Here is a 14,037-nt window from a genome sequence, read left to right as displayed (position 1 = left end):
AAAACCTTACTTTCCCAATAATTTATTGATAATAGAGTATGTAGAGCACTTGATAAATTATTGACGTTAGTTCAATAGGACATTGTCAGTTCAGTAATTCTACCTATCTTTCCTTTCATTATCATATCTAGAGATCTTTTTATTCCATGATGCGAGTCACATTTGTAATATTACTGCTACATAAAAAAAATACTAAATATGAAATAGTATAAGAATTCAGTTTTAAAGATGACTTGATATCCAATAGCTGCATGCTTCTAGTAGCCTGCCATGCTTCAAATGACTGGGGAAAGGTGACAGATGAGCTTTAAATCCATATGTCCCTCAAGTGACATGCCATGGTATAGCACTGATACGACTGTGCTTCTCAAAGATAAACTGATATATTGATAAAATAATTAATTGTTTTGCGATGCTGTGAGCAAAGATATGTCTATTACCCTCTTTTGTACAGAAATTGCATCATACTGACAAATGATGCAATATCTCAATCGATCAGGAAAAGCCGATAAGATGTTGAGAAGCACTATATTCAGGTTTATGTTCCTCTGTCAGTTCTCAGACACTCAGAAATATCAACATTAAGAGTGAAGTACATTAGGGGATCACTTACCTATGTAACTTTATGTCAATGAAAAAGATTATTTCCTTAGGACAGGAGAGAAGTGAGAGTTAGATAGCAATATTTTAATGGGAGGGAGAAATGTATACTTTCAATTCTCCAAATATCAGAACCAAAGAAGATCATTCAACCCCATGAAGTCTATTCCTCATTCAATGCGATGTTGGCTCATCTGTACCTTAGCTCCTTTCATGTGCCATGGATCTATATCCTTTTAGAGACTTGTCTACCAACACCATCTCAGCACTACCAGGCTTAAAATTATTGACTGATTGAGCACATTCTGCTTTTCATGGGAGGGAACATCACACTTCTACTACTTTGGGGATGAATAAATGTTTCCTAAATTTGGAATTGAACAGCCATGACTCTGCTTTGTCCTTGACTGTTCAGTGACACAAAGAGTTTCATTTATCCTATACTATCAATTTCTTCCAAAACCTTAGAAACATCGATCAGTTCATTGCTTATACTTTTGTCTCTACTCATCATCTAACACTGGGAGGTAGCAGCATTCTAAGGAATCTGCTTTTGTGCTCCTTCTAATAGATAAAAATGTGGTGCTGAGAACTGTATACTGTACTCCAGATGTGATCCAAACAGTTTTGTAAAGCTACAGCAAAACTACATCCCACTCATTGCCAAAGTCCCCCAATTATTAAGGATAACATTCCACTTTAATAAACTTTGTACATGCATCTTAGATCCTTTCTCAAAGAGCTAACAGTTAATTATCAGTCACATTTTAAGATGATTGTGTGTGTTTACATTTTTCAAAATTGAAAATGTTATAAATCTCAGCTGCTTGCCCCTCATTCTCCCAGCATCATCCAGATTATTCTCAACTCAATGGAGTATTCTGTGATCTCAGTTCCAGTTAGTCAGCCCCATGATTTCCAATACAAGACTTTTTTTTGTCAACAGTACATTTTGTCTTAACCACACATTAGTTGCTCAAACTTAAAAAGACCACACTCGGGAATTTAAAGGGAAAAGAATGTGCATTTTTTTAAACATTTGTTAAAGCAATATTGACCTCTTTAAAAAAGCATGTTTTTTTGATTTGTTAAGGTGGTTATAACTTGCAATAATAAATATATTCATTGCAAAGTGATCTGAAATTCTCAAACATTTCATTCTATTCAGAGGTCCATGCTGTTGAACCTGTACCATGACACAGCACAGAGGTAATTACAAAATGATACCAGATTAATGAAAGACATTAGTTAGACATGTATTCTAAATGTTAATGAAAATAAAGGAGTTACCTCTGTATGAATCCAGAACTGATACAACAGGTTAAATTGAAGGTGTACTGCAAAAACTGAGGGAGGGATGAAGAGAGCCATTGGAAGGTTAAAAATCTGGAAGAAAGTAATTATTGTATAAAGTCAAATAACTTCTTTTCAAGAAAAAAACTCTAATGATATACACTTATACTTTTCAAACAGTTACAAGGTCACATCTGTGTTCATCCTTTTTGTTTTGGAAATTGGCAAGTCAGCTAAAGTCTTACTCACAGATTGAGAATATGGCTCAAATTATGGCTATGGTGAATTAAGATGTCTCCATGTGACAAGGCAGCGAGATAACAACCTAGAGTTAGGATCCAAGGCTGTCCAAGATCAGAAAGCCTGGAGTGAAGGATAGGGAAGGAAAAAGGAAACTCAACCAGCTGGCAGATGCTATGGAAATAGTATAAGAAAACATATTATTCTAGCTTTGCTGGGCTGGTTAAGAATTGGCAATGGCATTTGCTCTTGAAGACAGTCTAGGGATAGATGGAATTTGTGAAGCTGATCCTTCAGTCCTTGAGATTTCATGTGAAAGTAGCCTTATCTTCATTTGCCCTGTTTGTGAGTAGTGAAGAAGGTAGAGTTAGATGTGGTCTTCACCTACAATTCTATTCCCTGTTCAGAAGTAATGTAGGTGAGAGAGTTTATGGACCTTCTGCAAATCATTTTTTTCCTCAATTGTCATCTCAGAAGGATAGGGTCTGAATAGAGATAGGCCTATCCTTTGCAGGCTTTGACTCTCTGCTCAATTGGGGTGGGATAAGGACATGTTGACTCATCCAGTGTTCCAATATATTCCTTGTAAGAAGCTGGGGAGAATGGTAGGACATTGTTTTGGGGTTAGAAGAGAACATGCTGGCTTCAGCCTTTAACGTGACAGCAATATTATAGTGCCTTTTGCTGTATCAACTTGCCTACATTTATGAAGGGTACTTGTGTAGTTAATCAATGTTACAACCTGCTTCATGCAATGAGTTAATCAAATAGAAAATCCAGAATCTCAGAGTAGAATCATCCAGCAGAAGAGAGGAAAGGAGTGTATTTTCTATCTAGGTAACAAGAGACTTATTGTCTATGGTGGTATAAAACACTGATCAAAAAATGCATTTGAAGCCAATGTGAATCACTTCTCAAGTTACAACCCAACCCAGAATGGCAATAGAATGAATCTGCCTGCTCTATTGTGTAGCAGACCTGAATTTTCACAGAAACCAAATAACTCTATCCCTTGGCCAAATGACAATAAACCCCAATTCTGGAAGTCCTGCCACTGAACCCATCATCCATTGTTTTTGTCAGGGTGGGATGGGGCTGTATAGTATGAATGCAGGATATTTGTGGTACACCAAGGATGCAGCAGATTTAAAAAATGCAAGCACTTTCAAACAGAAGCAAATGTGGTTACCCAGGTTTCTGAAATATGACTTTGCTTTTATTCTGAAATATGACTCATGGGCCTTAGCCATTTGGGGGAAAGAATTCTCCAGAGACAGATTACCCCTTTTGGAAGGATTGGATTTCCCTTTGGACAAAGTCAGGTACCCTTTGGGAGGTCAGGTAGTCCACTGGAAGAGGTTATACCACTTTTGGCGTGTTAACAGTAGAATTGGATGCTTACAATTTTATTGACACTTTGCTTGATTGCTTCTGAAATCTATCAGTACCATTGTGAGAACTTGTTCATTCATAGTTTGATTGACTGCTCAATGAGACTTTTACGGGATTAGCTGTGATTGATGTGGGGCTATGAACATAAATGCTTGTTTTTATATATGATTAAGTACTTAACGGAAAGTTTGGTTTTATTAGGGATTAAATATTGGAAGGAATTTAAGTGAATTGCATGGGCCCTTATTAATGAAAGTATCTTTGCTTACAACTATGAAGTCTGTAATCAACGTTTCAATCTTTATTTTGTTTCATCTCAGCAATGGCTCCTGAGGTCTGCCCATTGTAGATGCTATTTGAGTTTACGTGAGAATGTCAAGCCAAAAGGAGGTTAGTGTTGGCCTGAGTTAGGACTTAGTTGACACAAGGCAATAAAAAGGTGAAGGATTAAGTAGAGTATTATACATTTAATTCTATGGAAGATATAAGGGGCCTCGGGAATGAGGTAGAAAGCAACAGGTTAACAAGGAGAGTATGACAATCATCAAGGGGTGGTTGGGTAGCCTGATGAGCTGGCATAGATGAGGCAAGTATCAGGGAGATAGGGGTCACAGCTAAAGGGCTGCTTTTGTTCTATTACTTTTGTTGAAACTAGTGCAAAGTCCCAGAGCACTGAGATCAGCTATTAAAATAGCATCCCCTAAACTGGTAATCAGCTGCATCCATGGCGACCTCTGAACTCCTTCTATTGGCAGCGTGCCTGACTCCAACACTTTCCCAGCTCCTGTCATCCACGTCCTCCTCTCTTGGAACACAAATTGAACTGTTTGGCACTTTCTTCTGAGTCTGGTTTGTGGATTTAGGAAATTTCCAACTTCTGCATAAACAATGAGGGAGTGGAAAACTAGCCCTTACTCTGCTTAGTTCCAGTCATTAATTGAGGTGTGATGCCAGTTGATGCTACATTGATAATGGGAATACATTTCTGAGATGCACAATGCTGCCATTCCACTTGTGTATGCTGCAACAAAAATTTTTAAAATTGCTGAAGGTTCCCTTCACCGTTCAGTTGCTTGGAACTATGGAGTCAAAGTTCCACTGAAGGCTTGGATAATTCTCTGGTGTACCAACCAAATGTTTTCCAAAAAAAAGGACAAAATTAGAGAAAAGGCTACAAACTTTTGTTGTGAGGGCAAATTCCACGTCAACTGGACCTATTTGCAGAAATTCTTGGGTTCCACTCAATATCCAACCAATTCATCCTGTACAGGCCACAACAGTTGAGCTTGGTCCTAGTAAGGTCCCAAAGAAGGTTCCACAACTGCTTTGGTCACTGACAATTTACCTCTGATGAGTAGTTCACTGATGAGCAGAAGACTTGAAATAAACAACTGAGCTAATTCCCCCGCACACACCTTTCAGGCCTTTAATCTGTATGTTATAGTGGCACTGATCCCACAATCTTAATATTACTGAAGTTCCCCAAATATAAAATAATCCCAGCGTTTGAATTTAGGACAGAATCCAGGTCTCCACATTTGCAAACTTCTGCCAGTGGAAACAGGAGATTCTTAGCTTCCACGTGTCTATCTCTGAGTAGCAAAAATTAGATAACCGCAGTCTAAAGATTGGAAAACAATGGCTCAAAATCTCCTCAAAAATTCACAATGAATAGGTATAAGCATGTTGAACACAACCCATATTTATTGGATTACAATAATCCAACAAATTTGGAATTAACCATATTCTCAAAGCCAACTGTATTTGTTTTATTAAATCACAGTGCATAAAATACAATGGGATGGAAAAGATCAGGCATTCAAGTCTATTGTTTGATTGTTAACACTTGGATTTAGGAGATACAATTTCGGACCAATTATTAAATTAACATTTAAAAACAATTTAAGTAAATTAATGCGTCTAACAATGACTTATAAGGGCACATAAGTAACCCGTCTGTGAAGAATTTGACAAATTTGAAATGTAGTCAACTTTATTTTAAATGTGGTGTCTTTAATTTTCTCTTATTATGTCAGGACCAATTACCATACTAAGCAACTGATAACAGCATCAAATTGTCATATATATGTCTAATGCAATTAGATTCAAATTCTAGCTCACTACATCTGTCTCAGAAATATTCATCAACTCCAACCATAGGAAAGAAGGGCATTCACTAACCACCCAGTGATTTTCTCCTGACCATATGAGCTGACTCTATAGCTTCCCATGTGGCCAATTTTTGGTAGGTTGCGATAAGACCTGCAAAGTAGGATATGTGGTCAGCTCACCCACCTTAATTCCCTATAGCATGAAGAGTGGATAAGGGTGCCCACAGGGCCATCTACCTATAGTCTCGTTGAAGCCCTTAACTGCCAAATGAAGAGGCAATTAAGGGCCTCAATCTAGATCCTTTGCTAAAAATACACTGGATAGTAGCAGTGTCTATAGAGAGATAAACAGAGTTAATGTTTTAAGCTTTTTATTTACTGAAGAAGAGAAATCCCACGAAAAGAGCAACTTTGAATGATCAGTCTGGAGAAGTTTAAAAAGAATGCTCTCTGTTGCCTGACATGGATGAAGTGTAAGCCAGTCTGATAGGACATGAAATCCCTTCTACAATTCAGGGCACAGTCAGCCCCTGCATTACAAAATGGTTTTGAACAAAGTCAGTTTGCTTCCCCACAGAAATGACAGGGATAAATGCTCAATTTTACAGTTAATTTAGGCATGGCATTGACAGATGGCTTGCAACAAGTTTCCTGCCACCCATTATAGTCATTTAATAGTGAAGGGGGTAAGGACAAACTAACAAGGTAAGGAATTGCAATAAGAAATAATTTTTTTAAAGGACTTTTATTAAACAAAGGAGGTTTTGTTGGGGAGGTTTTAAGTCTGTTTCCTATAAAATCTAAAAAGAAATGCATGGCAGAATGTTATTCCTGCAGGTAAGCTCTTCCCACTCCAAAATAATGTTTTGACAAAATAAAGTTAGATAAAAGAGAAAATGGGAGCTTCAATGACCAAACGAAAATGAAGCCGCATTGTGTAACATGAAATACAACAAAAAAACTGTTAACAAACATCAGTTTAAAATAATTATGTAATCAGCAATACTTATAGTATATCCCAAGCACTATGAGATTGTATTTCAAAAGGGTTCATGTGACCTTGGCAGACAACATTCTGAAAAATCTGGAGTTGCTCCATCACAGGATTAAGAAATCCTTGATCCTTTCCAACTGACAGATCAGACCAGTTTCAGCAGTTAGTGGGGACAGTAGACTTTGCTTCCAAATATTTCTAGTGTAATATTTCACAAATAACTTACCCAGGAAAAATACTTTTGTATTACAGACTGCCGGAGGGCTGTAGACAGATTGTAGTCTTCAGAGCTGTGATGAACTTGGTGTGCTGCCCACAACATATTCACTTCTGCAACATAATGCAAAACAAGAAATTTCATAAAAGTGCACGATGTAGAATAAGGCATTGGCTATGTAATTTAGCTCCTCAGCATTGGCTCATCAGTGCTGTCAGTGTATTTTACCTTCAGTATGGTGTTGGCTTTGCAAATTTTACTTCTAGTGCTATGTGCCATTTTGCTGAGTGCATTCATGCACACGGTAAGCCTCAGTTGGAAGCATGCAGAGTAGACAGATTGTATAACTTACTTGATACAGTACTACCATTTTGGAGCCAACAGTCTAGCTACAGATTGACACGGCCAGCCCATCAAGTCTATACCACCAAAATTATATATCATTAACGCTAGTCCCACGTTCCCACACTAAACCCATAGCGTTAAATGTTATTATGCATCAAGTGCTCATTCAAGTAATTTTTAAAGATTGTGAAGTTTACCACCTCATCTACCTTCCCACGCTGTGCATTTCAGACACCCACCATCCCACTGGGTGAAAAGCTTTTTCCTCAACTCTCCTCTAATCCTCCTGCTTTTCACTTTAAGAAATATGCCCGCTTGTTACTGATTCTTAAACTAAGGGCAATAATTGCTTTCTATTCATCGTATCCGTGCACCTCATAATCTTATACAACTCTATTAGGTCTCCCCTCAACATCTCTGCTCCAAAGAAAACAACCCGAGCTTATCCAGCCTCTCCTCAAAGCTGAAATGCTCCATCCCAGGAAATATCCTGGTGAGTCTCCTTTGCACTCCTTCCAGTTTAATCACATTTTTGCCTACAGTGGGTGACTAGAACTGCACACAGTGCTCCAGCTGTGACCTGACCAAAGTTCAGCACAGCTCAAACATGGCCTCCCTACTCTTATGATCTATTCTAAGACTGATAAAGTCAAGCATCCCGTACGCCTTCCTAACTACCCTATCCTGATGAAGGATTCCTGCTCCTCAGATGCTGTCTGACCTGCTGTGCTTTTCCATTAACACACCCTCGACTCTCATCTCCAGCATCTGCAGACCTCACTTTCTCCTAACTACCCTATTAACCTGTCCTGCAACGTTCAGGGATCTGCAAACAAGCATCCCAAGATCCACCTGTTTCTCTGAGCTTCCTAGTGTCTTGCCATTCTTCAGGTAGTTCCTTTGTCTTATTCCTTCTTCCAAAATACATGATCTCACATTTATCAGGGTTAAATTCCTTCTGCCAATGATCTGTCCATCTCTGATGTATTTGCCAATGTACTTAGCATCACTTCCACATTCTCATCAACATTATTTATGAATATCACATGCAGTAAGGGACCCAGCACTGATCCCGTTGGTATACTGAGCTCTAACCACACACACAACCTTCTACCACCACCCTCTGTCTCCTATCATTAAGCCAATTTTGGATCCATCTTGCCAGGTTGTCATGGATCCCGTGAGTTTTCATATTCTTTCTCATGTGTGAATCTTGTCAAAGGCTTTGCTGAATTCCATAAAAACTACTTCAATTGCATTATTCTCATCCAAACACTTGGTCGCTTTCTTGAAAGTTCCACCAGATTTGTGAGGTATAACCTACTTTTGATAGAGCTATGCTGAATATCCCTGACCAAACTTTGCCTTTCTAAATGGAGATTGATTGTCACCTTCACTACTTTCTCCAATAGTCACCCTTTCACTGAAGTCAGACTCACTGGCTGAAGTACCCTGGCCTGTGTCTACCATCCTTCATGTAAAGTAGAACCACATTAGCTGTCCTCCAGTCCTTTGACACCTCCCCTGTGGCCAGACATGATTTAAAAATCCCTTTGAGTCTCCTACAGCAGTCTCGTTCAGACCTCGGGTTTTGTCTATTTTTAAATTCACAAAAACCTCCAATACCCCATCGTTTATTTCAATTTGCTTAAGAACTTCGCAGTGCATCTTCTCAAATTCTGTACTTGCACTGTCCTTCTCCTGAGTGAAGACAGATGTGAAGTATTTGTTTACCACTTTACTAACGTCCTCCGGCCTCATACACAGTTTGTCCCCTAGATCCATAATAGGGCCTACTCTTTCCCTGGTTATTATCTTCCCCTCGATATACTTGGAGACAATTTTAGAATTCTCCCTAACCTTGCCCGCCAGCATTTTAACATGTCCCCTTTTGCCCTCATTAGTTTCATAAGCTCAGCCCTGAACCTCCTATATTCTTTTAAGTGCTCTGTTGTTTTGCTCCCTTTCTGCATGTCATACATCTCCCTTTTCCTTCTATTCAGTCCTGAATGTCCCTAGACATTAGTGATTTTTGAGAAAATTTGTAGCTCAGGTTGATCGTAAGTATATAAACTAGCTTGCTGAGCTTGAAAGTTTGTTTGCAGATGTTTCGTCACCATACTTGGTAACATCATCTGGTGGTATGTCCCACCTCTTTATTTATAGGTCTTCATTTCAAAAAGTGGGTGATGTCATTTCCAGCTCTTTTTTCGAGGGGAGTAGATAGGATCTAATTCAAGGTGTTTATTGATGGAGTTCTGGTTAGACTGCCATGCCTCTAAGAATTCTCATGTGTGTCTTTGCTTCGCCTATCCGTGGATGTGTGTGTTGTCCCAGTCAAAGTGGTGTCCTTCTTTGTCTGTATGTATAGAAACTAGTGAGAGTGGGTCATGTCTTTTGATGGCCATTAGGTATTCATGTATCCTGGTGGCAAGTTTCCTGCTAGTTTGTCCAATGTAGTGTTTTTTACAGCTCTTGTATGGTATCTTGTAGATAATGTTAGTTTTGATGGTAGAATCAAATGAATCCTTTAGGTTCATTAATCATTGTTGAAGTGTATTGATAGGTTTGTGGGCTACCATGATGCCAAGGGGTCAGAGTAGTCTGGAAGTGATTTTCTGTCTTTGATGGAAGGTAATGTGGCTATAGTTTTTGATTGCATTGTGTCTGCTTGTTTGGGTTCGTTTCTGAGGAATCGGCAGATTGTGTTTATTGGATACCCATTTTTCTTGAAAACATTGTATAGATATTTTTCTTCTGATTTTTATAGTTCTTGGGTGCTGCAATGCAATGTAGCTCCTTGAAACAATGTTGTGATGCAGCTCCATTTGTGGGTGTTGGAATGATTGCTTCTGAAGTTAGGTATTTGGTCTGTGTTTGCTGTTTTCCTGTAGACGCTGTTTTGAAACTCTCCGTTAACTGTACGTTCAACTGTCACATCTAGGAATGGGAGTCTATTGTCATTCCCCACCTCTTTGGTGAATTTTATGCCTGTCAGGATATTGTTGATGGTGTTGTATGTTTCCTCCAATTTATTCTGCTTTGTGATGACAAAGGTGTCATCTACGTAGCAGACCCAGTGTTTGGGTTAGATAGGTGGGAGTGCAGCTTGTTCAAGTCTCTGAATTATTGTTTCATCAATGAGTCCTGATATTGGTGATCCCATAGGTGTTCCATTAACTTGATTGTAGCTTTTGTTATTGCATGTGAAGTGGGTGGTGAGGCACAGGTCTACTAGCTTGAGGATGTTTTCTTTGCTGATGAAGTTGGTACTGTCTGGTGTTTGTGGTCCTGGTTTTCCTAATAGTGATGGCAGTGTTTGTATGGCCAAGTCGATGTTAATTGATGTGAAAAGGACTGTTCCTAGACCTCCATGGTTCTCTAGGTTTGTCACTCTACATTTCACCCTAAAGGGAACATGGTTGGGCCTGTTCCTGCTATCCAACCAGCCACTGCCTGCCAACCTCTCAATATTTTACTAAACTCTATTTAAAAGGAGTCTCACAGCTGTTAGCACTTGGTCAGAACTCCACTGCAGATACTGCTACATCAGAACCTATGTCGCCAAATCTTAGCTGACAGCCTCACTGGGGTTCATGACCATTTTGGGAAGCCTTGTGTTAAAAGGATCGTGCTCAGGACCACTCACAACTCCTTAGATTTTGAGGTTTTAGTTGTTAGAATTTTGAAACCTATGTTTGGTGAGGTGGTGAACCACACTAATATCACTGGACTAATAATCCAGAGGCCCAGGTTAATGTTCTGGAGACATGGCTGTAAATCCCATCATGTCAAGTTGTGAAATGTGAATACATTAAAATCAAGAATTGTAAAGCCAGTCTAGTGGAGACCATCGAACCATTGTCATACAAACCCATCTGATTCACTCATCTCCTTTCGGAAAGGAAATTACTATTTTTACCTGGTCTGTGCTACTTATGACTCCAGACCCATAGCAATATGCTGGACTCTTAACTATCCTCTGAAATGGCCTAGCAATCTGCCTAGTTGAGGACAATTATGGATGTGCAATAAATACTGTCTTCACCCATATCTGTGCTAGAGTTATGAAAAAAAAATCATGCAGCAAAGCTTGGACAATATTCAGGCTTAGGCTGATAAGTGCGAACTAATATTTCTGCTGCACAGGTGCCAGGAAATAACCATCTCCTGCAAGAGAAACAACCTTTACTTCACATTCATTGCTATTGCCATCGCTAGATACCTCAGTGTAAAATTCCTTGGGTCCAGAAAGTTAACTGGACCAGGCATATGTACTTTTCTGTCTCCACCAATATTGTGGTTACAAGATCAGGTCAGATGCCAAGAAGTTGGCAACAAGTAATTCACTCTTAATCTTCCCAAAGCCTGTCCACCATCTAAAAGATCAAGTTAGGACTGCAACAGAATATGTTGCAGGTGTCTTGTGCAGTTTGCTTGACTTGTACTGTTCTATAAGAGAGTTAGTAACTGAATGGGTTAACATGACAGGGAAAGCAGAGTATCAGACTGCAAAGGATTATTCCTGCATGGAGCTAATCTGCTCTGTGCCCTAAGCACTAGGTTCAGTACCAGCTCCAGTTCCATGTAGAGTATTAAGTTTGATGTTGCTAAACAGCAATGGATACTTACTCTTAAACCTAGCCTAAAGTCATACTTAGCTATAATGTAACTGAAATGGATTCTATGTAAACTACATACTCTACTCAAAAGACTGAACCTCTCACACCAAATAGTTTGCAAAGACATTCTTACCCACTTGATATCAGTTACACAGACTAACGGTGGCATTAAATCTATCCAAAGCATCTCACACGGTAAACTGATAAACATGACTATATATCCCAGACACCAATCCATCACTTTAAAAATTCCCTCCACTACCTGTGCTCAGTAATGGTAGTATGCACCCTTTACCAAAAGTAAGGCATGGTGGCTCAGTGGTTAGCACTGCTGCCTCACAGCACCAGGGTCCCAGGTTCGATTCTGGCCTTGGGTGACTGTCTGTGTGGAGTTCGCACATTCTCCCCGTGTCTGCGTGGGTTTCCTCCCACAGTCACAAAGATGTGTAGGCCAGTTGAATTGGCCATGCTAAATTGCCCATAGTGTTTGGTTCATTGGTTAGAGTGAAATGGGTCTGGGTGGGTTACTCTTCAGAGGGTCTGTGTGGACTGGTTGGGCCGAAGGGCCTGTTTCAACACTGTAGGGAATCTAATACAGCACTCACTAGGGTTATTTCGATAGCACCTTCCAGACTTGAGACCTACACCAACCAGAAGAGCAATAGCAAGGGCACTGGACACATGGAAACACCCATAAGTCTGCCTCATACACTATCTTACTTTGAATCACATCATCATTCCTGCACTACTGCTGGACTAACATGCTAGAACTCCCTCCCATTGAGCACTGTAAGGACACAGAGTCAAAAGGTGTGGTGCTAGAAAAGCACAGCAGGTCAGGAAGCATCCGAGGAACAGGACAGTCGATGTTTTGGACAGAAGCCCTTCATCAGGAATGAATCTGTGTTTTTCCAGCGCCACACGTTCCCACTGTGATTTCTCCAGCATCTTCAGTCCTCAGTTTCTCCCAGTCACTGTAACAGCATTACAGCCCATGGACTGCAGTAGTCTGGGGAAGTGGCATATCATCTTTTCAAGGGAAACTGGAGATAGGCAGTAAATACTGGTCTTGTCAGCAACATCCATATTCTATAGCTGAAAATGAAAATGCTTTCTGGTTAGTTATGGATTGATTTTTCCTGGTTGTAGGTCCAGTGTAGGAATGTTGGAATGTTTGAATGTTTAAAGATGTTGACATCTCCAGGGAGTGACGGGAACATGCTTAGAGATTTGATTTGCACTTCGTGGATTATGCTCATTCCACTTCCTCAGAGCCCTGGATGCATTAGTCAAACTTCCCCTGGAACACAACATGATGTAGAGAATGAAATGAGGTCACACAGAACATGACCCTCTGCTGGAAGGGAGTTGGGTGGAGACAATAGGCTCTCAGCAAGAGAATATATCCACCCAAGATGGTCAGGAAAAAATTCTCTGACCTCAACTTCAGCAAGAGGTGTGAAAGGAGTCCTGACTAAAACGTACCATTTGCTCACCTCAGAGCAAGGTGAGGCCAGCATTGCCAGTGGCTGTAAAGCTGAATCTGACCATGAACGTTTTATATGTCTGGTTTGTCCTGGTGGCTTGAATACAGCTGGCACAACTTAGCAAAGCCATAAAATGCAAATAAAACACTGCGACCCATTCCAGGGCAATGGAATTCAAAAGCGGAGCAATTATGTTAAACTCATGCAGAACGTTAGTTAGGACACACTTGAATGTGTTTTGTTGAGTTCTCATCTGGTTACAAAAAAAAAGGAGGCACTGGAGAAGGTGAAAACCATGATCAGGAAAGACTGAACTGGCTGGGGTTCTTTACTTTAAACTATCTCCAGCACCCAAAGTGACTTGCTTCAGGACTATAAAATCCTGAAGTGAAAAGTGGCTATTTCAACTGAGGAAGTGTCTAGAACTAACAATCACAAAACTAAACAGTCGTGATTAAATAAGGATTAAGCAGAGAGATGGGAACATGGGAATCACACCACTGGAATGGCTGTCAAAAGTAGTTACATAGAGCTGAGTTCTCCAAATCTGTGTTCAAGTGTTTTGTCAAGTGAGGTTCCTGGCCAATGCCTGGTCCATTGTGATTTACAGAGACATTTCTCTCTCAATCTCCTGTTCTTCAGTTCATTCATTATACATCTGGGATGTACAACTCCTGTCTTGTGGAATCATGTGGCAGGAGAGGCAGAATTGCTTTTCTCTACCAAGACCTGGAGG

At 39.9% G+C, this 14,037-nt stretch overlaps 1 protein-coding gene across 1 annotated transcript in view; it reads right to left on the bottom strand.

The window, feature by feature from the left end:
• agmo (alkylglycerol monooxygenase) overlaps positions 1-14,037 on the bottom strand; it is a 344,128-nt gene that overhangs the window by 154,159 nt on the left and 175,932 nt on the right. The window contains exons 4-5 of the mRNA XM_060825437.1: positions 6,857-6,960; positions 1,891-1,986 (exon numbers count right to left, since the gene is read on the bottom strand). Coding sequence (XP_060681420.1) covers positions 1,891-1,986; positions 6,857-6,960 — 200 coding nt within the window. The remainder of the gene's footprint in view (positions 1-1,890; positions 1,987-6,856; positions 6,961-14,037) is intronic.

This window comes from Hemiscyllium ocellatum, chromosome 5, assembly GCF_020745735.1.
Source record: "Hemiscyllium ocellatum isolate sHemOce1 chromosome 5, sHemOce1.pat.X.cur, whole genome shotgun sequence".
NCBI lineage: Eukaryota > Metazoa > Chordata > Chondrichthyes > Orectolobiformes > Hemiscylliidae > Hemiscyllium > Hemiscyllium ocellatum.
The sequence above is the reverse complement of the archived record's forward strand: the minus strand, read 5'-3'. Positions and strand labels throughout refer to the sequence as shown.